Source organism: Wolffia australiana, chromosome 4, assembly GCF_029677425.1.
Source record: "Wolffia australiana isolate 7733 chromosome 4, ASM2967742v1".
NCBI classification, from domain to species: domain Eukaryota; kingdom Viridiplantae; phylum Streptophyta; class Magnoliopsida; order Alismatales; family Araceae; genus Wolffia; species Wolffia australiana.
The window spans coordinates 13,867,938-13,890,705 of record NC_135838.1 but is presented as its reverse complement, the minus strand read 5'-3'; the positions used below and the strand labels follow the sequence as shown (position 1 = coordinate 13,890,705).

The 22,768-nt window shown below is 41.4% G+C and overlaps 4 protein-coding genes across 6 annotated transcripts; 3 read left to right on the top strand and 1 right to left on the bottom strand.

The window, feature by feature from the left end:
* The first annotated feature begins 4,862 nt into the window (after positions 1-4,862).
* On the top strand, positions 4,863-6,168 carry LOC144702634 (interferon-activable protein). The gene is made up of 5 exons (XM_078574648.1): positions 4,863-5,133; positions 5,205-5,275; positions 5,356-5,405; positions 5,472-5,786; positions 5,869-6,168. Exons 1-5 carry the CDS (start codon positions 4,965-4,967, stop codon positions 6,062-6,064), a joined length of 801 nt encoding a protein of 266 aa, XP_078430774.1. The 5' UTR covers positions 4,863-4,964; the 3' UTR covers positions 6,065-6,168.
* A 932-nt stretch (positions 6,169-7,100) lies between these two features.
* Positions 7,101-10,308, bottom strand: LOC144702042 (uncharacterized). The gene is made up of 5 exons (XM_078573905.1): positions 9,844-10,308; positions 9,353-9,639; positions 7,820-9,273; positions 7,526-7,732; positions 7,101-7,445 (listed from the first exon to the last, which is right to left on the bottom strand). Exons 1-5 carry the CDS (start codon positions 10,137-10,139, stop codon positions 7,167-7,169), a joined length of 2,523 nt encoding a protein of 840 aa, XP_078430031.1. The 5' UTR covers positions 10,140-10,308; the 3' UTR covers positions 7,101-7,166.
* A 1,341-nt stretch (positions 10,309-11,649) lies between these two features.
* LOC144702040 (uncharacterized) lies at positions 11,650-16,109 on the top strand. The gene is made up of 12 exons (XM_078573901.1): positions 11,650-11,812; positions 11,901-11,952; positions 12,024-12,085; positions 12,906-13,033; positions 13,782-13,840; positions 14,524-14,547; positions 14,716-14,798; positions 14,871-14,935; positions 15,071-15,120; positions 15,239-15,340; positions 15,436-15,495; positions 15,789-16,109. Exons 2-12 carry the CDS (start codon positions 11,941-11,943, stop codon positions 15,951-15,953), a joined length of 810 nt encoding a protein of 269 aa, XP_078430027.1. The 5' UTR covers positions 11,650-11,812; positions 11,901-11,940; the 3' UTR covers positions 15,954-16,109.
* Positions 16,110-16,219: 110 nt separating this feature from the next.
* LOC144702041 (protein PAT1 homolog) lies at positions 16,220-18,536 on the top strand. 3 transcript variants are annotated; one of them, XM_078573904.1, is made up of 5 exons: positions 16,220-16,550; positions 16,618-16,684; positions 17,037-17,200; positions 18,126-18,182; positions 18,345-18,536. In XM_078573904.1, the coding sequence occupies exons 1-5, from the start codon at positions 16,539-16,541 to the stop codon at positions 18,387-18,389; spliced, it is 345 nt and encodes a 114-aa protein (XP_078430030.1). In that variant the 5' UTR covers positions 16,220-16,538; the 3' UTR covers positions 18,390-18,536. The 3 variants fall into 3 exon arrangements, with proteins under 3 accessions (XP_078430030.1, XP_078430029.1, XP_078430028.1); XM_078573903.1 differs by having other exon boundaries at positions 17,034-17,200; positions 18,348-18,536; XM_078573902.1 differs by having other exon boundaries at positions 17,034-17,200.
* Positions 18,537-22,768: the final 4,232 nt, after the last annotated feature.

Here is a 22,768-nt window from a genome sequence, read left to right as displayed (position 1 = left end):
CAGATCAGAAAAAAGATCGTGGTACCATCATGGGCCCTTACAAGGAGTCCATTAGGGAGGCCCATTAGATGACACCCCCTTTTTACAACATAGATAAAACTAGAGAAATTAAAACGATGCAAAAATACATGATATGGACGGATACAAACACGAAAAAACATAATGATACGAACGCGTCACAACGAGTATGATGTACTCGCTGTGAGGAACACGAAACATGAAATCAGACAAACAAAAAATGGAGAATTAAAACACGAGCACGTGCGCGAACGTGCATTACCCGAGGGTATTTAAACCCGGGCATCTTCACACATACTTTGACGTGCCGGTCGGGCTTGGACACGGCCCAATAGTGATGTTGTTGACGGCGAGGATGGCTGCAATGACGTTCCGTCGATGTCGTTTGGGCGCACTCCATCATAAATGACTTGCATTATAGTTTTATGATTGTTTTTAATTTTTTAGTATTTTTACATGATATTTAACCTTAGTGTATTGAAGAAGTATTTTTTTCAGCGCATAAAACACTTGGAGAGAGGTTGGTAAGGGTTTTATTCATTTTTCTAGAATTTTCTCATGTTTTTTTATAATTTTCTGACCATTATACAGCCCAATAAATGATTTTTAGAATTTAAAGAATATTTTTTTATTTATTCGGCATTTAAAAAAAAATATTATATATATCACGTGACATCCACGTAATTTGCCCAAAATTTGGGTGAATGATTGGATGCATTAAACGAACGCTTCATTGGCTCATTATGACATCGCAATGCCTGATGCCATAATGCGCCATTTCAGCACGCAAAAATGTGACAGCACGCGATCTGAGGGCGGAAAAAACAAAGAAAATGCATCAGCCAATCAGAAAATGCCATTTTTAGATGCGTGGAAGAGAGATAAAATTATCAAATGACCAGGATTAAGCGATAGTAAAATGGCGAAATCTTGAGATCTAGTGGTCCGATCGTGCTCAAATTTTGGGGGTAGGTTTGTCTTTCACCCTCTATAGTTGGATTTTAAAATAGAGGTCGAGAAGATGGGGAAATTTACCGAGGAAGCTCTCCCCTAAGAATTGGCCATGAAGGACACATGTGTTGCTTCTGAAGTCGACAAATCATGGTTCAATCTTCAAAGTCGTAAGTTTCTTCTTCATTGTTTGAACTTCTTCTTGAATGATTTTAAAATGCCAAGGCATGGGCGAAATGTACATGCTCTTGAAGCTGATTTGAATGATGATTAGCATTAAAATTTGACTTTGATTCAAGATCTGACTCTTAATTCATAGTTCTACTTTGATTTCTATCTCAAATTGTATCTTAGATCTTTAAATTAGGGTCAAATTTCATCTTTAATTCATGTCCTCCAAATTGTTCTACTTTCTCTCTTTAGGTTACTTCGTCTATTTTCTCTCTCTAGATATGAAAATTTATTGTTCAAAAATTCAATTCAACATCTAAAATACCTGAATTCTCTCTCCTTCCCCATTTGTCTGTATGTGTGTCTTTTATCCTTCTTGATATGATGGCCTCGACGATGTTATTCATGTGGCAACACCGTAGTGAATCACCATACATTTTTCACTCTTTCCTTGCTCAACCTCTCTCTCTCTATATATCTCTCTCCCTCTCTCAAACTTTGTCTCTTCCCCTCTTATTATCTACCTCTTTATACTTCCCCTCACCCATTCTCTCCCTCTCTCTTTCGCTCTCACTCTCTACCCCTTACTAACTCCACCTCTTTCCCTTTTACTCCCACCCACTTATTTATTCTTTATATTTCCCTCTCCTCTCTACCCCTCTCTTAACTATTTATCTTTCCCTCTCACTCTGATGTAACACGGTAACGCCGGGACCGACGGCTCGTGCTACGTCACAACAATGTTCGATGCGTGTTGATTATGAAGATGAAATGCACGTTCAAATTCCCTCTTAGAGTGATGAGGGCGGGCTGACGGAGGGGCGACGGTTCAGTAAATTCAAAGAGGGACGACGAGATCTGGGTCGACTCCAAGTGACCCGCGGGTTCTCCCGATCGAGCTTGTCGTGAAGGCCTTTGACAGCCCGCAGGAGTTCTCCCTCAACGACGGTAATTAGATCATCAATCCTCAAGAAAATGCCTAACACTCGACAACAGTGGTTATCCTAACTGGATTCGTAATAAGATCAGGCAGCAGGGCAATCGATAGAAATACAGCACTGTAGGTAGTAATAATACTGTTAAGAAGAAAGGGAAATCGAGAAGAACCTGGGGTAGTAAACGCCTGGTAGCAGGGATCCTGGCGGGCGATCGACAGAATTCCCGAAACTGAGAGATCCAGCCACGTCACGCCAAACAGCAACGCTCCTAATGCTCAATCGTAGAAGTCGTCGCCGAGTAGTCCGGAAGCAGCTATCCCAGGACAGGTTAACATTCGTTGACTGGCGAGAGGGAAAGGCAAAGGTCGGATAGATCCGACCACCGAGAAGTGTGAGGTCCGGAAGGCGCGATCTCGATCACTGGAGAAAACTCACGGCCGAGGGGGCCGGCCGCTGTAGCACGTAGTGCGATTGATTCAGGGCCACGCGCATGAGAGATGAGGAGGGCGAGAGTGGCAACGGAACGAGGCGAGGAACGACGGAGAAATCGGTCGTATCTGAATTTGCGGTCGCGGAGGCGGCGAGGGCGACTGATCGGGAAAAGGAGCTTGGTCGGCGGCCGGCGACAACAAGCAACCCGCGTGCGACGGGGAGGGCGCGGGAATTTGTAAACGATCACTTGGATGGCTGCAGGCCGGTAGCCGACGGCAGAAGTCGACGGCGCTCGGGCGGATGGCTGCGACTCCCGGCAGGGGCGGTCGGTTCGGAAATACTGGCAGGGAACATCCAAAGACACCGACACGGAGCTTAAGGGTCAGACACCGGAGTGCCCCAACCAGCAAGACAAAGAACCTCACGAATTTCACCGAGCAGGGAGAGGGCTCTCGGGGCAACTCAGCTGAAGACGTGCAGGTCGCTGGGAACAGTTTGGGCGATCGTGAACGCTCGCGGCTGAGAGCGCCGGCGGTTCAAGAAGAAGAAAAGGAACCCAGCGTTATCTGCTGGCGTAGCTGGGCTGGCTCGAGAGGATCTTGATCGTTGATGGAGCTTGCTCAAGGGGGAAGACCAGCGGGCGCCTGTGGAAGACCAACTGACTCTTTGGGGTGGCGAGAGGTAGAGGACGACTCCCTTCTAAATTTGACTAAGAAGACATGACAAAAATTTACTAAAGAAGACCAATTGTTTTTTTCTCAAAATGACAGACTGAGCAGTCCTTGGGCAGGCCTCCCCTTTATATAGGTGGGGGAAGGGAGGATGCCAAGAGACTAGACTAAGGGGGAGGGTTCCGTCAAGTGACGTGGCCCTCCTCTTTACACGAGAACAAACAAACATCAAATGTGAGACCGGTCCAAAGCACTACGCGGTCCGAAAGCAATACTTTAGAAAAAAAATAACAACGCTTACTTGGGGTACTTGAACTCCGGGTCACGGACGTCGGCACGAGCGACTCGGAGCAGTCGAACATCTCCCGTGTCGATGTCGACGCGATGGTCCCCCATCACACTCTCTCCATATCTGATTTCATCCCTTCCCCCTCAATCTATCTCCCTCTTTAATTCTCTAGTTTCCTCGCTCTCTCGACCTCTACCCACCTCTATATATTTCCCATTTACCCAACCCCTCACCCTTTCCAAATGGAACCACATGTACCTGGCATGAAAGGGAGACCAAGTCTATGGAATGCATTGAAAGATGAATATTCTTTTTTTCCAAGTGACTCTATCTTTCATTAGCAAAAACCACGGTGCCGGATACAGCCAACCCAAGGGTTGTGCCCATAGACCGATCCAGTCATGCAGTGGACAGTACTCAGGGAGGTTATATATATATATATAAAGTGAAATGTTTATAATCGTTTATACGTGTGGAGCAAGCGTAAATGTCCTAATTAAATGATTATGTCTCGGCATTGTCTCTGAATTGTCTTATTCTTCCCTTCTCTCACTCTCCATCTTGCTCAATCGTGCCCACGATGCAAAAAAGAAAAAGATACAAAGGTGATACAGGTGCAGCTCCGAGAGACGGCTGTGTGTGCCCATAGCGTGCTCGTGTCCTGCCCATGTGGTACGGAATCATTAGATAAGCAGATCTCGCGCAATCATTAGATATCAGCATGGAGGTGCACAGCATGTAGTACAGCAATTAGGTGAGAGGTCGCGCACTCCTGCCTCTAGTGCTCCATGCAATACGCCACTCTTGAGGGCCAGCATTCGATATTATGTGATGTGTGGGGGGAGCCGTTAAGCCGAGGCGCTCAACGCAATGACACCTCCACGATACATTATCACATTTTACAATATATTTTTCAAAGTGAATTACTACATTTTACAATACATTATTCCTCATAGTGGAATCCATGTCAGCAATTTATTCAATTCACTGTATTGATTCCACAAGTAAAGTTGAAGGCTTATCTTTCTTTGAACTCTGGATTTCTATTCAAAACCATGACATTGACTTCGACATTGGCTACTCAACCAGAGTCGACCCAACATCAGACCTAGGTTTAGGTTTTTTGCTAAAACCTAAATGGGATGAAACAGGACTGTAACAGATTGTAGCGTTCCCAAATTGGATGAACACATGAGAGATGAGAAACTGAACAGGAACTGTCTATCGTCAACCGTCATCCGTCCCGTCCTGTCATCCGCCGTCTCCGCGGGTCGAGTAATTCGACCAAACTACGAGAGCCGTTACTGGGCCAAAACGTGGGCCCGGAACTGCAACGGTCGAAAAATTGTCGACTCCCGCTCCGTCACCGCCGCAACGGTCGTCTTCTCAAATGCGCTACCCAATTCACAACGTCTATTTTCTTCTCTCTTTCTCGTTCATCTCCGCCTTCTTCTTCGCCATCGTCTTCTTCGCTGCTTGCGCAATTCCCCGTCCATGGAGCCGGCGGACATCGACTGGAAGTCCCTCGAATGGCAGTTCGTCAAGGACGACGTCTACGAGCACTTCAGCGCCCCCAAATGGAATGATTTCTCATCTCCTTCCTCGAATTTTCGATCTTCTTCTTCTTCCTTGCCCGACGACGAGGCATGGTTCTGCCGCCCCGGTTCGAGTTCTTCCTCTGTTCTTGAAATTCCTCTCATCTCCTCTTCTTAATCTTCTTCCCTCCGACGGCAGATTGCCGGCATCCGAAGACAGCCGAAGATTTTCTCTCCCAAAGATCGCCCGCTCCCGGGAGCCAACGCAAGGTATAATCCTCTTTCGTGGCGTTCTTCTTTCTTCTCCCCGTTTCTTGCTCAGGAAGATTCTTGATCCTCCTGTTTCTCAGATCGGAGCGGCAGTAGTCGAAAGGAATTCCGACAAGAACAATATTCTGAGGTTCGATCTCCTCTTCTGTTCCGACTCCTGTGCTGAATTATCTGAAATTCGGTTGTCTTGAATTAGGGAAACGAATCTGAAGGGGAGAGGAGTTCAGTCGCCTGCGGTGAAGACGAAGAAATCGAGAGATGATCTCGATCTCGAGAACCAGGACCCTAATCTCTGTCCTGCAACCCCGGTTCAATCCGTTTCGAAGAACTTGTTCAAGGAATCGATCAAATCGAGCGCTGAGAAGCGAGACACGCCGCCAGCGAGGAATCTCTTCCCGAAAAGGGAGATCCTCACGCAGATATCCGAGTTCTGCAACGAGATCAAGAAGCTCGCCACGATCAAGAAGGATCGCGGCGAGAAACCGCTTCCCGCGAAGGAAACGAGCATCCGGTGAGCTTTCCTTCTTCTTTGATTGATCTTTCTAAAGACATCTCGATCCGTGATCTGACGGGATCTGGATTTCTAACCCTAGGAAGGAGAAGATGAAGAGATTGGGGGTTCTGCAAGAAATTAGATCTTCTCCGCCGACTCCGCAGCGGATTGATTCTGCCAATCCGGAAGAAGATGAAGATGTTGGAGGAAGCAAGACGATGAATTCACCTCCAAACTCGGGCTCTAGAACCATTGATCTCTTCTGGTTTCTTAAACCTTGCTCCTCATACCTCTGATTATACTCCTCGTTCATCGCCGAGATGATCCCCGATTTCATAGATTCTTTTTGACAATCTCGCAATATACTGCGATGGTATGAAAATTATTCAACACGACACAAGATTCACCATTTTTCCCCCAGCTCGTGGAATTTATAAAACCTTTTTCAAGTTTCTGGCCAAGTTTCTTCCAAGCATACGCGATGAATGTAGAAAATTATTCCATAAAAGCAAATATTATTTGATTGAAAGTGTTTTGTCATGATTTTTCCCGATTCCCTCAATACATTGAAGATACAACACCCATCTACAAAATTCTTCAATACGACCCAAGATTGACCGTTTTCCCCCCAGTTCGTAAAATCCTAAGAAACTTTTTCCAGTTCCTAGCCAAATTTTTCCGAGCATTAGCGATGAGTGTAGAAAATTATTATATAAAATGTAAAGGCTATTGTTATCGAAACCGTATGCACACATCTACAAAAAACATATTTGAAAACTTGTAACATTCCCTTTTCGTTCTAAGCATTAACGATTTAAGAGATATATATATATATATATTTATATGTACTTCTGCCACAAAAACAGAGGATATCTTGTTCTTAAAAAAATTCACGATTTTTACTAGTCCCTACAAAGCATTGAAAGTTGAAAGATACATGTGGAGACTTCTTTACCAAAAGAAAAAGTTTATCTGTATAATTTCAAATATTTTAAAATATATTTTCCTGGTCCCTTCCTTATATAAACGTCAAAGTTAGAGAGATAGAAGTAGACATTTATTTTACAAACATAAATGTTATTTTATCTAAAACTTTTTTCATGACTTTCGTGGTTTCCTCAACAAAAAAAAAGCTTTTTTCCTGATCTAAAACTTTGTATTCTTATTTTTTTCCCAGTCATTCAAAGCATTGAAAGTAAAGAGACTTATGTCAAATTTCTTCTCCCAGAAACAAAGTTTATCTGCTTTAAAATTCTTTTTCATGATTTTTCCTACTTGCATCAAATCTTTCAAGGCAGAGAAATATGTGTAGGAGTGGTTCTAATCATAGTATTTCCATGGATCTTCAAACAATTGAACTTAGAAATATATATTTATCGAGACTAACAGAGCGAGAATCTAGAAAAAGGCTGATCGCTTCTCGAAATTGTCCCTCAAAATAGTGATCTGTCCTTCTTTGATTAGAACATCCTCTTCAAGATCTTCGATCTTCTTCCTCAGTAGCTTGACCTCATGATCAAGAAGCATACACTTCTCTCTAGACCGGTTCAGTTCCTTCCACAGATGATCTCTCTCATTTGAAATCTTCAGAAGCATCTCTTCATTTGTCCTGAGCTCCTCACTGCACCCTTGAAAATCCTGTTGCAGTCTGCTAATGCTCTCGTCCTTCTTCAGAATCTATGAAACACCAACATTAAATTTAAATTGGTGCCTCACCAAGTCCAAATGTTTTTTTAAATAAATCATATAAAACCCACCTGATGTTTCATGTCCTTGACCTGGTCTGTGAGAGAGGAAGCATCATCTTGCATGGAATTGAACTTAGCCTGCAAGACCTCCGATTCCTTTACCGAGGATCCCAGCTCCACTTGAAGCCGTCCCAAGTCCAATTCTTTTTGAAGAAGCTTCTCTTTTAGTACACTTGTCAACAGAGCCTCTGCCATCAGCTTGAGCTCTAGTTCTTCCTAGAATAAAAAAATAAATTATGGTGAGTTTCACATAATATTCTTTTTAATGGAAACTGGAGTCATCTGTTTTTTTTTTTTTTTAACCTCTCTAGGTTGGTCACCCTCCATGTTCCGGGCCTGCTCTTTGACATCAAAGTCATCCAACTTGGATCTTTGATCAAAAGCTAAAGATAATGACTCCACTCTTCTTTTAAATATTTTGACTTCTCTTCTCAGACCCTGAAATTTCATGTCTAACTCTAAGAGGGAAGGCCCATCATACCTGCGTACTGCTCCATTCTCAAAATCACATCGGTTAATTAACTCATAACATAGGCTATCACTCTCATCTAGCAGAGTGAAGGCTTCGTTCTTCAAGGAATCCATCTGGGAATGGAGTTCCTGATCAAGCCCAAACAAGGATTTGTTGCTTCGATTGCTGACCAGCAAAAAATCTATTTCGCGCTTTAAAGATTCCACTTGATTTCTGAGAGATTCTGACTCATTCCTCAGCCCCAACTCCACACCCGCCAGTCTGGTGTTCTCTGCTCTAAGTTCACTTAAAAGGGCATCATCATCATCTTGAGGTTGACCTGTTCTTACCTTCCTCAACCCAGCAATAGTTTTCTCCTGATCGGCGCGGATGATATGCAACTTTGAGATAACTCTCTTTGTTTCCTTCGCTTCTTCTTCGGCCAGTTTAAGACTTCTTTTCACACTCTTGCAGTCGGCTTCTACTGCATTAAACTTCTCCTTCAGGTCAGATAGTGCTTTTCTGAGAAGAGAATTCTCACTGCTCATGTTTTCCAGCGTAACTTTAGTTACATTTAATTTTGACTCCAAGTCTTTTACATGATGCTGAACCTCCAATTGCTTGGTGCTGAGGGAAGCAGCTTCCTTTCTAACACATCCATTCTGTTCAGCTAGCTCTCGAATACGCGCATTTAGCCTCTTCTCTTCAGCCTGGAACCTCTCCAGTGTGGCTGACCAATCATTTGACCTTCTTTCCAGTTCTTTCTCCAGACATGACTTAACCTCATCTCTCTCCCTCTCCAGCCTTCGGGTCCTCGTGTCTAGATCTCTCTTTGCCTGTTTCAAAGCTTCTCTGGCATTTGATCTCTCAGAGATGCGAGATCGCAGATGAAAAGACAACTCTGAAGCAAGTTTCCTTTTTTCCTCTGAAACTTTTATAAGGAGATTCATAATTCTTTCATCTGAGACTGACACATTCTCAATATCAACTTGTATTTCTGGTATTATTTTTGCCTGATCTTCTACCTCATTTAGTTTTGCGTGTAGCTCTTTATCTAGGCGATCTCCATGCTTGCCAGTAAAAGAAGCATCTCGTGCTTCAGACAGATATCCATCCACAGTGCTATGAAGACAAAGAAGATCATGCGATCGGTTTTCCATCAAGCTGTTTGAGTTGTTGTCGTATATATCTTTAACCATTATTGAGGTCTGAGATTTGAAATTTCCTTCAAATTTCTCTAGGAAACTGCGAGAATCTCTCTCGTTGGAGTTTCTAGCACAGTCAAACTCATGACCTATGATGTCTCCTGAGAATGAAGTACTTTCTTAGAAATTTTATCTTACTTAAATTAAGGAAACCAACTTAAAGCAGAGCACGGAATTTACCTCTTGGTGGTTTCCTAGAGCAAGGATGAACTCGTGTTATTCGTTCTGAGGACTGGCCACTATAGGAAGCGAATGAACTGTCTCTGGATTTTAAGATAATTTCCTTGTGTTCAATATCACGTTCGGTGTAGAAATTATCTTGGACGGCCTTCTCGTTCATCATTTCAAAGACCCGGGATGATCTGCGTCCTGATCTTATTGGGGAGCTATGAGCAGAGTAAACTTGTGATTCCGGTTTTCTTCTGGAAAATCCAGGAGAGTGGAGTCTCTCTGCTCGCCGTTCATGGCTGTTGTAGGAAAAAAACATTCTTGATCAAGAGAAAAAAGTCTATTACGAGCAGAGAAGAGAGGGAATATGACCCAAAAGAAAGCTTCTTTCGGTACGATGGAGAAGTAAATTCCGAATAATTTGGATACAAATAATAGCACGAAAAAAAGAAGCCATCAAATGCACGAGCATAGAAGGAAATTAAAAAAAACGAGCAATGTACCTAAAAGGAATTTCAAACGGTTGATCTGGAATGTTGCTGCAATCAGATAAGGATCCACTCAGATCCGCTGAAGAAGCTAAACATCTCTCCATATTGTGAGGTTCCAAAGTGGATAATGACAGGCTTCTTCTTAGACGTGCACTCGCAGAAACTTCCAAAGTATGAGAAACGCTCTTTTTCTCCTCGGCAACGGAGCTTCCCAGAAAATTCTCCTTGTCATCATTAGCAACCCCCGAGTTCTCGTTATCCTTTTCCCCTTTCAATGAAGATGATCGAAAGAAGAAGAACCGCCGCATATCTTGTGATTGTAGCCAACACAGGTCGATTCTCCAACGAAAAATCAATCAAAAATCTGACGCGGAATGCTTCTCCGATCTCGACAAGGGCTGAAATCCGTCGAAATTGAGCGAAAAATCACGTTGCAGGACGAACAGAGGGATTCCCAAATGGCAACTTCCCTTTCATGGAAAGACGAATGTTTAAACGTTGCAGTTCTTGGAGAGAGAGAGAGAGAAAGGGAGAGCCAACCAATCAGAGAAGGCGTTGATTATAACGTTGCGAACACGGGGAATCAGGATTTCAAAAAACTGAAGAAATCCCGATTAATGGCATTATTTGTTGGGGTAATTACCGTGGGGACCACCGACTACGTGGCCAAGAAACGGTTAAAGCCCAAACATTGAGAATTCTTGTGGAGCCCATTAGCACGCCTGGACGACGTTAACGTTGACGTTGACGTGCTATTAAAGTTTCCTCGGTGACGGCGTCAACGTCGTACTACCGGCAGATTTCTAAATTTTCAATGGAGAATTCTAGCTAAAATTTCACAAATTTTTTTAAAATTCCACAGAAATGACGGATAATTAAATGACATGAAAATCAATACAACTGTATTGGTCTCATGTCCCATTTTATTTGGGTTGTCCAAAATTGTTCTGTCAGTGCACTCCAGCATGTTACGGTCCCAAAAAAACAGTAAACTATCCCATCTAGGATGGCATCCAATCTGACATCTGGAATAAAAAACAGTAAAATTCCAAAAGTAGAGAAAAAAAATCATAAAATTTTGGTTTGTCCTGAGGTTAGTAAACTATCCCATCATTCGGGAAGAATTTCTGTGTCAGTGTGTCATCTATTTCCCGACCCCTAGACAAGAAGGTTTTTGCATCCCAGGACAAAAAACCGTCGCATTTTCAGGCATTGGACAGCAGACGAACCAAACTTCCCATTTAATGATTTTTTTCTCAAATTTTAGTACTTCTAGGATTCAGAATTTCTATTGTTCTCCGTGCAGGGACACAAACGGGACGGTAATTTTGTCCGTATACGAAAAAATCATCCCATCCAGGACTTTGGACGACTGACGAGACGAAGAGTTGTTTGCCCGTCCCCTGAACAGTACGATTGCTCCGTCAATGGACTAAATAACCGTCCTGTCTGGGGCTTGTCAGTTTTAATACTCTGTCAAATTTTAATACTGCGTCGCGTGTCAGTTTCTGAGTGGTTTAATGCCGACATATACCCTATTTCTTCTCAGGATGTGGGACGGGACGGGACGTGGACTAAAAAAATGGGAAGGGACGGACCCTGGACGGGACAATTTAGACAAAACTCAACAAATTGGGATTTAGGACGGGACGAATTCCGTTACGTCCCGTCCCGTCTATCTTCCACGTCCCAAACGATCCGGGGCATCACGAACACAGCTGAGGATGAACCCGTTGACGTCATCGTTAGCCTTCCGTCATCCAAAATCAAATAACGTGAGGGTTAATAAGGCTATGTTCGTGATTTCCCAATGATATTTAAATCCCAAATCCCGCGCACGGAGATCGCATCTGTTTCTCTCCTTCAGTCTTGGAGCTGCTCACCGGAGAAAATTGCCGCGAGCCAAGAATGGTTGGCCTGTCGGTTACGATTTCGAACGATTCGCATCTGATGTCGGGATTACTCAGAAGCTGATTTGGCAGTTCGTTTCTTGATTCTTGATGGATCAGCTTTATATGTCCTTGAGATCTGCTCTCTGGCCTTAATTAACATTTACTGTGACGATGCAGACGCCACTTAGCGCTAAGAGCTACAGTCTTGAGATCAGAGATGTTCTTTTCGGTCCTCACTCGACCTTCTTCTGTTTTTGCTAAAGAACATTCCGCTGATCTTTTGTAGTGTCTGTTATGCAGAGAAGATTGAACAAACATCAGCGGAGGAAAATAGCAGATTTCGTCAGAAGTACTGGCGCAGCGTAATATCCTAGAATTTATCCCCTCGCGTATTCAAATTGTGGACGAATTTTCGTATTTCGTTGATTGTTGATACTCTTCCGGATGTGATGCAAATAATACGTGATGTTTTCAATTCTCGGAATATTGCCCTTTATCATTGTATTATAAATTTGGAATCTGTCTTATGGATCAGAGGTGAGATAGCTCTTTCCATCTTTGATTATTTCATGATTCAGTTTCAGCTAGGTTTTCAATTTGAAATTAAATCTGTTTTCACTTCGAAATACCTTGTCTCGAGATTATACTGTTAGAAAGACCTGTCTTGGAACAATAATAGCTTCAGCCCAGTTGGTGCGATCTTTTTTGCATCTACGAGAGGATAATGTAGTCCAATTTTTCTTCCAATCATTTCCTACTGCATCATAATTTATAAACTGAAGATCTCTCATCCCAGTGTACTCTTGAGACATGATATTTCATCTGGTAGAACGCCATTATACTTCTCGTTTGGACTTTGGTGGGAAACTCTAAAAATTTTTACTAGCAGGAAATTTCGGATTTATAGCCCTGAGTTTACGCGGCATTCCTATCCGAACAAATTCAAGAGAAACACGAACTAACTGGTGAATTGAGGCATAAAAGTTGTCCAATCCGCCAATTCGTTCTAAAACAAAAAAAAAACTGATGAATAGCAATTTAAAAGTTTCGTTTTCCATTGAATTCTAATTTAAGGGTATATCACTTATGGAGATTTAGATTTCTGGCGTACTTCAATCGATCATTTCAATTTTCAACATACTGTGAAAGTGCGACTGACTGGATGTCGTATCTCACGCTCAGTGAAAATGATGCTTCACGTATCTTGGCGGAAAATAAATGGGTACTGCTAGAAGCCATCGAAGATTTTTATGAACGTCAAAAACTCAACGATAAGATACAACGTGAGACGCTCTTCCAACAATTCAGAGGTAAGTTAGACCTCATCCTTTTTATTAAAAAGCCATTGTGTTTTATCCTTCATTCTGAGTGTTTCCGTCAGGATTGGTTCATTAAAAACAGATTATCTTGATGAATTTACAGAAACGTTATCGGTAATGCCTTATGGAGGAAAATGTTAATTAAGAATCTTGGCATGCCGTGGTCCATCCATACATGCGAGAAAACTAATTAATTTTAATTGCAAACCCGTTGATTACGACTTTAAGTTCCAATATTTACATAGCAGAATCTGGGTTTGAATTTCGATGACAGAAAATTTGATCATATGAATTACAAAGCAAAATCTGGATCCCAAAGGGTGCTTCAGGGACGGGTTTCACACAGGATGGAAAGTTAAAGAATAACTGGTTTCAAAGTAAAATTCGTATCTCATTGTGATTCCGTGTATTATTACCATTTACGTTCCAATATTTACACGACAAAAATAATGGGCGGCAGATGCTTTCGTCATTGAAATGAAATTTATTTTACATATTTTCTCAACCATTCCTATTGTTTGTTGGTTACACTCATTAGAATCACTAGATTCGGGTACAGGGGGAAGGAGATATTTTTCAATTCTTTGTTATGCAAAAATATTTTAATTATCTTATCATGGAAAACATTTATTTGTAGAAAATATTTGCACTAATTTCTTCTATAATGTCTAGTTTGTAAATGTGCAATGTTTGTGAACGTTGTTGTTGGCTTTATTTATAAAATTGTATATTTTTGCAGAACCTGATTCTGATGTGATCCTAGCTAATGGAATAGAGCGCCTATGCCAAGAGCTCCAGGTAGCTTATTGTTCTCAAGAAAATTGATTGTTCATATCAATGAACAACAACAATATTTGATTGTTGACTAATTTCATTGGGCATTTCTCTACTATGATTATATTCTGGGCCATTGACTACAACCAAGTTCAATTCAACCACTGACAAAGAAAAAGTAATACATGGGGTGGGCTTGACTGCCGTTTTTCGCCTCTTATTGTGACATGGCCGTTATTGTGTTTATTCTTCTGATATGAACCTTGATCTAGGCTCATATCGGAGGGGAGTAGCAGGCGAGGCAAATGATAGAAGTTCCCGGGGTAGAGAGGAGAAATGGGAAAGATCTGAGAGGAGGCCGAGAAGGGGTAGGGGATCGGCCGAGGACGAACTGCCTGAAGATGCGATGAGGTAGAGACGATCACGAGGGACTTGGATCGTAGTGGGAGAGAGAGAGAGAGAATCTAGATGTGGAGAGGGAAGACAAGAGACCTTACTTCATTCTTCTTGGCTGCCCTTCTAAAGGGAGGGCATCCTTATTTAAAGGAAATGCACAATGGCCAAATGACTCAAATGCCGCTGTGGCCAAATGACTCAAATGACTCAAACTACCCCCTAGATAGGTTGAAAATCCTATCAAGGATAATATCATCTTCCTCCTTTTCTCGTTGAATCAAGGAACTGATATTGGCTTTCTTCTTTTGCAGGTAGACCCTCAAGATATAGTCATGGTACGTGTTAACCAAACCCAGTGTTAGAGTTAGTTTGCCAGTTAATATTATATTGCTTTTCAAGATCTATCTGGGTTCTACTCGGATGGAGGGGCAAAACTATTGAAAAACACTGAAATTTGATTTTTCGACCCATCCGTTGTTATGTGAGCTCCTTATTTCCGCCAGCTTGTTCTCTCCTGGCGTATGAAAGCGGCCGCAATGTGCGAATTCACCCGGCACGAGTTCACCTGGGGACTGGAGGCTCTTGGGTGCGTCTAAAGATGCTAATTTGACCTTCTATTTCACTATTTTTTACCTTTATTTTTTATTTTTTTATGTAGCGTCAATTCCATCGATGGGTTGAGGGATGCAATTCCATTTCTGCGTGCTGAACTTAGGGACGATGGTACGTGCAAATCTCAAATTTATATTTTCCATTCTATGTCTGAGTTGCTAAAATTTTGACCAACATTTTAAACGTCTAGAATTGTATCGATCCTTTTTGTGAAATTGACCATCTTTTCTCCCTTCAATTGCCCAGGAAAATTTTCTTCAATATACAACTTCGCGTTTGACTGGGCAAGGGAGGAGGTTCAAAATTAATGTCTTTATAAATCACGGATTCATTATTCCTTCGAATAGCTTTATTTCGTCCCCGTCTTGCTGTTTACAGCAATGCTGACCGGCATGTCTCTCTCTCCATGTATAGAGTCAAAAGTCATTGACCATTGAGACGGCCGTCGGCTTGTGGAGGATCCTACTTGCAGAAAAGGCGTGGCCTTATCTTGACCAGTGGTGCGAATTCATTCAGGTAAAAAAATATTTTAAATTATTACCTTCGCTCAGCTGCCGCGTGTATTTTTCTTCCAATTTGCCAATCTCTTCTCTTTTTTTTAACCTGTGCAGAACCACCATAGGAAGTCAATCCCGAAGGACACGTGGACCTTGCTGCTGGAATTTGCGAGTGTAAGAGTTGCTTGTTTGATAGCATTCTGCCTGGTCAACGTCAACGTCAACGTCAACTTCATCTACCATTGTTGACTGTTAACCTTGACGAAGTGTCCTGAAAGGTGGACAACATCGTCAAGGTGACTCGAGTGGACAGAGGAGTCAACCACCGTCTTTTTGGCTGTTGACGATGAAGTTGACTATGACGGAACGTTTACCTAGACGTCGACGTTCATAAATCGTCAACGATCTTGCGTTGACGATGACGAACACTATTGTCTGCCCGGTCTTATCCGTGGTTTCGTCTTCAGACGGTGGATCCAATGGCGGCGGATTACGACTCCAGCGACGGCTGGCCGTCCGCCATCGACGAGTTTGTGGAGTACGTGAGAAAGGGCGGCGGAGGAGATTCGCGCGGGGGAACTATGCGTGGGAGCGCCTCTTCTTCTAACCCTTCATCCAGCTCGATTGCCTGATGAGACTCTGCTCGCACGTCAGGCATTTCTCGTTGCCCGATATGCCGTGACTGAATAAATGAAGGGAACTCTCTCTCTCTCTCTCTCTCTCTCTAAATATATATATATATAGAGAGAGTTAATATCACGGTACATCCCATACTTTTTCAAAAATCAGCATTCCAGCCTAAACTTTTTTTTTCCACGGTACAGCCCAAACTCCCTAATCGGTCCACCGGCGTATCCCAGTTATGACGTGGAATCCACATGGCTGCCTGGTGGATTTCTGGCGGAATCCACCTAGCAGCCACGTGGATTCCACGTCATAAACGGGATACGAAGAAAGTGAGAAATACGTTCTATTAATCCATCCAAGTTGAATCACCCGGGAGAGAAGCTTTCTTTCCACGAAATCTGCTTCTGATCGAGATTCAAGGGAGAGATCCTCGTAATGGCGGCTAGATTCTGTGTTTCTTTCCGCGATTTGAGTTGAAATCGATCCCATTAATCGCGGGTCGTGGTGTTTCTTGGTTTTTAGTTTCTTGATTCTTCATCCGGTCGATCCGAGTCGCTGGGGCTGAAGACGGAGTCTTTCTCCGGCGGGAAATGTTCTTGAGGGTTGGTGCTCAGATCGAGGATTAGGGTTTCTGGGATTTTGTTGAACGGCGACGTGGCGTGATTGTAGGGTGTGGAGATGGAGAGATTAGGGTTGCCCCGGGAATCGCCTGGAGATAATCGCCGGAATTACCCTGGTATGTTTGAAATTTTGCTCTTTTGGGGGGTTTGGTTTTCTTTGTTTCTTGATTTGGGGATTTGAAATTGCGTATCTCTCATTTCTTATCATGAATTTCTATTTCACATTTGGGGATGCGAGGGCCACCTGCTCAGAGACTTCTTCTTTTTCTCTCCATTCTCATTCAACAGATTGCCCTAATCCATTTGTCTCGTCCTGCTCTTGATTTCCTCTTTATTTTTTATTTGTTCATTACCGGGCTTCCGCTTCACATTTTTTCATCGATGAATCTTAACTATTTTTTGCTGTTAACTTTGAATTTCTTCCAGTTTTTTTCCTTATCTTGACAGATTATTTTTTCTCCGCAGAAGGTTCATCAAGATTTGACGCTTTGCTGCTCAGAGACTTCTTTGGCAAGGATATCGTAGAAGAGGTAGAATTGGGGGGTCTTGACGATGAAGAGGAGGAAGATGTCGTATTTCTTGGGACAGAGGGACTTGATAATCGGCATTCATCTCTTGGGAATGGAGATGAGGTAGTCATTTATTTCTTCAATGAAGCGATTTTCTGTAAATTCATGTTTTATTTTGTTGGATGTCTAATGAATCAGCTCCTGTTTGTAGTCTCCTATTTGGCTCAGTTGAGAGAATTTCTGATTAAGTAGTTAATCAAAATTCGTTTACACACTCTCTCGTAGTTGTCTTATTCTTGGTTTTGAAGAACCCTTTGATTTTGTCGTGTATTTTCAATGAGGATGTATCATTTTTATTGACATCTCGTAAACAAACTCTTTCCCAGACGTGCATATTATATTTTGTTGCGTGCTTCTATTTTAAAGAAGCAAGGAACATAATATAATCTGTTTTATTTGGAGATTGAGTTATTTACAGAGACGGAGGTAGCTACAACTAAATTAATCGTAAAGGAGGATTGTCAGGACCATGAAAAGGGATGAGGGTAATCAATACTGAATCGTGTTACATTGCCCTTGTTTTTTTATCCTCATACATAATCAGGTCAAAAAAATTGTTTTTTGCTTTGAATCATAGGCGTTTATTTTATCCTTATCATTATTCTTCTCTTGTCTCTTGCATTCTCCAGTGGTTGTATTTCCCTCTTCTTTCATCGTTCTTTGGTTGAAGTCAAGCTAGTCATGACTCCGGCTGATTTAATTCGTAATAATCTTTTGGTTTATTGGAAAACAATGATCATTGAAAACTGGTTAATCTTTTTAATTTAATGGTTGAGTCACGCTTCCGCGTTGATTGGTTTATATCTGGTCTTCAGCTTTTGACATTTTACATGAGGAGAACCCCATTTAGATCGGTCATCTTAATGGTCTTTTGTTTTGTTGCTTATCTCACATAATCCTTCATTTTTATTCTACATTTAAAGAAAAAACCATGAATGTCGCGTTAATTGTTACTGATGTTGATGCCATTATCTCTCTGTCGTTGTAGGTTCGAGAACTAAGATCTCTATCTTCTGTCGATCATCTCACAAGAAAAATTTCTAAGGTTAGTTCCTGTGAATCTTTAGTGTACTTGATCTTTTTATGATAAATCTTAGTTCTGGCTAGGATGCATCATGCACATCCACCGACATCTTTTTGTCTCAATTTTCTTGTTAGATTATCTTTATATATCTATATCGTTTTTAATTATTTGCACTTCTGCCAGCAGCATGACAATAGCATCGTGGGCATCCGATCAATACCATCATGAGACCCTGCTAAGAATCTGATGTGCAATTCTGATCCTCCTGCGGCGCCGGATCCTGGAGGGTGATAGTGATAAATTGTTGTAGAAGAAAGGCACAATTTTAAAATTAAAATAATGTTACCTGTACCTGATTTCAGCCCCTTGGTCACCTTTGGAGCTACGGGACTGTGAGACCGTGTGACGATTGGCTGAAAAACCTTGATAAGATTTGAATTGTGAGCAAGAAAGTCTAACTTTATAGGGATGAAGGTGTAAGTTCCCATAAAGTAAATTAAGTGTTAGGTGAGTAAAGATTAGCGAAGAAGAATCTGGAGAAAAAGAGCAAAGGAAATTATTTTCGAGAATGTTAAGTTATGGTTTCAATGCAGACAAACGGTGCACTTGATATTCCATCGTCCCCTATTAGAGAAAAGAGAAAATAATGGGAAGGACAAAAGAGATGCGAGGGCTGAACATATTCTCACCTAAAGATATATTCTCATCTTCATCATTCAATTGATTCCAAACTACACGACAATTCACATAAAGTCTAATACTCAAGGATAAATTTACTGATGCGAAATTGAAAAATGAGAGACATGAAAAGAGGATACAACTTTAGCATGGTCCTGGGATAACAATGTCTTTTTATTAGTGAAATGTGGATCGTCATGGTCAACTATAGATTTTAGAAAAGTGAAGAAAATGATGAAAAGATATTATAATTACGTTAAGGAAAAGAGTGTTATCAAAAGAAAAAATAATGAGAAATCAATGGGAAGCTCAAGGAAATTTAATATTATGACCGTGTAACATAGACCGTCATTTTCTTTAAAGGAATGGTTCGGGTTTGGTCCATGACGAACAAGAAGGACAAACAAGCGCCGAAATTCATGGATTATTGAGCGCGATTCAAAATGCCTTCGTCCAAGCGTGTTGGTTTCCTTAAAGATGGGAAACATGGCACAACAGTCGTCATTTCTGTTACTCTCACTCATTGGTTTCCAAAATAATATAAAACATTTAATCATAATTTCCTCATAGCCATGGACTGCTAGAGGGCCTGAAATGGCAAACATGAACGGAAATTGTGGGAAATTAGACAACAAAGATCATATCATTAAATGACAACTAAATCGTGTTCGGTAAATGTTCTGACAATACAAGTTAATGTTAAACTTGAACGAGTGGAGGTTTCGTAGCTCCATTGAAACTTAAACGGCGATGGTCTTTGAAAATTGGTGGATATGCGTCCTCTACTTAAACACGTGGAGGTTCTGTAGCTCCCTGGGATCCCTGCATGATTGATCAATACAAGTTCATTATTTTACGTTGAATAAACTCCAAGAAGCATATAAACAAAGTTGGACATAAAATTGAAACCGTACTTGGCCTCCAGCTTCTATTCCTGCTTGGGTACATGTCTTCCGATGATGGCCAACTTGGTGGCAGAGAGAGCACTTCATATGCGCGCCTTTCTTCGATAGTCTTTGCACCATAGGTTCTTTCTCACTGATGTCAATTCTCCTCTTCTGCTTGGGCCTTCCAGGTTGTTTCCTCGCGAGAGTAGGGAATAAATAGCTCCCTTCAGCTTCGCTCCATAAGTTTTTTCCATTCATTGGTGGGATACCATAACTATAAGCTAGCTGTTATACATCTTTCTTCAACCACTCACTGACAAAAATGACAGGGTCCTCCTTGATCCAATGAATGCAAGTAATAGCATGGGAGCATGGAATGCCCCTTATCTCCCAATATCTGCAACTACAGGTTCTACGAAGTAAATCAACCACAAATCTGCTTCCCAAGTTTGTAACCTCGAATTGATACTTGCCTGCATGCCTAAGAGTGCATGTCCTAGACTTCTTCTTGTTATCTTCGACCAACTCCCTTATCCGAGGGCATTATTGATCAGTTATGTCAGAAAACAACTCCCTTTTTTTATCTACCCTCTGCATGACTCCACCTCTAATTTCTTCCAACATGTCTATGATAGGTTTAGATCTAGCCTGTATGATGTAATTGTTGAAGCACTCGCAAATATTGTTATCAATCACCTCCCATTTTGTATCCTTACTAATGTAAGCCATGCAAAACTTCTTTATACCTATATCTCCAAAGTCATGCGCGGCTTGTGGTTTCAATGTGCTCATCTCTCTCATAATCCTTTGGAAATCTTCATGAGTTGTGCACTTCACAGCTTTCCAAAATAAGTTCTTCAAAATCTCAGTGGAATGTCCTTTCTTTTTCCAATTTGCATAAATATGTCTAGCACAATTCCTATGCTCCGCATGGGGTAATAAATATGACATTGCATTTTCCAGTCCCTGCACAATGTTAGAGAGTACCAATCTATTAGTGTACTACAACAGTTCGACAATAAGCATTAAAACTATATTTATGAGCGAGTTAGTTAAGTACCTTCTGCTGATCGCTAATATAGTCCAACCATTTCCATCCAGGATTCCTAAATCATTCATCAGCAGTTGAATAAACCAAGTCCAAGAAGCTTGATTTTCCCCTTCGACCACTGCCCAGGCAATGGGGAACATTTGATTATTCCCATCCTTGCCCACAGCACTCAACAATTGGCCTTTAAGTTCAGTCTTCAAAAAACATCCGTCCAAGCCAATGACTCTTCTACAACCTTCAAGAAAACCTCTTGCTATTGAATCAAAGCATATGTAGATCCTCTTAAACCAAACCAAAGAATCAGGAGTGGCTCTATCAAGAACCAGCTCAAAAGTACCATTCCTATTGACCTTCTTTAACGCAGCAACATAAGCAGGAAGCAAGTGATAATGGTCATTCAAAGTTCCTTGAAGCTTCATGCGCGCCTCAAATCTAGCTCTATAACAGGTTTGCTTTGAAACTGTGATTCCAAACTGAGCATTTATTTCTTGCATCATATCTACCACCTTTAAATCCATATTCATTCAAATTTTCTCTAAAAAGTGTTTTGCAATCCAATGATAATCGGCTTGCCTATTCCTCGGAGCCCTATTGCACGTATGAGTATCATTAAGTGTTTTCACAACAAAAGCCTCTTTCGTACCATCCCAACTAGTGTATATCCTCCATGGGCAATCTCCCTTGCAAACAACTTCAACTTTCCGGTCACCAGACCTTAAAAAACTGATGTTGAATCCGTTCCATATAGCATGGTCCTTCACAGCTGACCTAAATTGAGAAGCCGATTCAAATTTCATGCCTAATTGAAATATAATACTCTCAATGGGGCATCTCGGATCATACCTCTTGCCCTTGTATATGTTCCTTCTATTTTCACCCTCATCATCAGTATCATTGGGAGTTAACATCTCATCCTCTGAATCATCATACTCACTATGATATCCATCAACAAATATTTGTTGTTGGACTTATTCGTTTCTATTTCTGTGGCCTTCAACCAATTCCTCATTCCATTCGTCACTTGAATATTTGTGGGGAGCACTTGTATACACGTCACTTTACTCATTTTCCTCACATATACTATATTCAGAATCATCATCGCTATCATAATCAGAACTAAACACCTTTCTCTCGTCATCAGCCCTGTTTAAGAGACAAATGGAAAATAGTAATTGATCATGCGTGCAATATACTTAAATTACCAGGGAGAACTTACATTCTTCTACACTAATAGGAGCACACTGGGGGAGATCACCACTGCACGATGAAGAACCGGACCTTAAATTCAGTCCGATTTTAGATACTTCTTACGTTCAGAACCTTAAATTTAAGTAGGTTGGGTCGTGGTCCAGCTCGTTCTGCTTCATTCAGACCTTCAATTTCGGAATGTGAATTTCAAAAAACTATAAAAAAACCATAAAAAATAAGTAAATTTAATAAACTAGGTTTCATTTACAATATAAAAGAAGATAAGCTGAATGATATACTAAAGAATTAGAAGGGATTTCAATCTGCCACGGTAGATTGATCCTTCGATGAAGAATTAAACCACAAGAATTAACCCAATTTCCCTTCACAGCTAGATTGTCAAAAATATGATTTTGGTGAGAAAGAGATTGTAATTTAACAAGTAATGCGATCATTTTGCCAGCAAAACTTTTCCTTTTCAGTCTTCAATGCCAATGACTGAATTATCTGTGGCCCAAGACAAGGTTTCAATGGCTAATTATGTGCATTCAAAATTGTTTCGGCATATCATGAGTCTCATATGCTGCACACAGTTTGAGGCATAATTATCCGTTATAATTAGCCATGGGAAGCTTGTCCTGGACCACGGATAATCCAGCCCAACATGACTCGCTTTATACACTGTGTTCCGTGAATGAATACCAAGTGGTATTCTTTATTTTCTATCTCCTCAGGCCTCTTTTATCCCTCGCAATAATGTGGGTTAAGTGTCTCCAAAGGACTGGAGGCTTATTGACAAAAAC

Bases quoted from the DNA above. Each gene is read 5' to 3' on its own strand.
- LOC144702042 (XM_078573905.1), bottom strand. From the start codon at position 10,139: ATGCGGCGGTTCTTCTTCTTTCGATCATCTTCATTGAAAGGGGAAAAG. The intron at 9,640-9,843 runs GTACATTGCTCG...TTCCTACAACAG, and splicing joins CCGTTTGAAATTCCTTTTAG to CCATGAACGGCGAGCAGAGA. The intron at 7,733-7,819 runs GTTAAAAAAAAA...TTTTTATTCTAG, and splicing joins AGGGTGACCAACCTAGAGAG to GAAGAACTAGAGCTCAAGCT.
- LOC144702040 (XM_078573901.1), top strand. The intron at 14,799-14,870 runs GTGCGTCTAAAG...TTTTTTATGTAG, and splicing joins TGGGGACTGGAGGCTCTTGG to CGTCAATTCCATCGATGGGT. The intron at 15,496-15,788 runs GTAAGAGTTGCT...TTTCGTCTTCAG, and splicing joins TGCTGCTGGAATTTGCGAGT to ACGGTGGATCCAATGGCGGC.
- LOC144702634 (XM_078574648.1), top strand. From the start codon at position 4,965: ATGGAGCCGGCGGACATCGACTGGAAGTCCCTCGAATGGCAGTTCGTC. The intron at 5,134-5,204 runs GTTCGAGTTCTT...CTCCGACGGCAG, and splicing joins GGCATGGTTCTGCCGCCCCG to ATTGCCGGCATCCGAAGACA. The intron at 5,406-5,471 runs GTTCGATCTCCT...GTCTTGAATTAG, and splicing joins GACAAGAACAATATTCTGAG to GGAAACGAATCTGAAGGGGA.
- LOC144702041 (XM_078573902.1), top strand. The intron at 17,201-18,125 runs GTAGTCATTTAT...CTGTCGTTGTAG, and splicing joins CTCTTGGGAATGGAGATGAG to GTTCGAGAACTAAGATCTCT. The intron at 18,183-18,344 runs GTTAGTTCCTGT...CACTTCTGCCAG, and splicing joins TCACAAGAAAAATTTCTAAG to CAGCATGACAATAGCATCGT.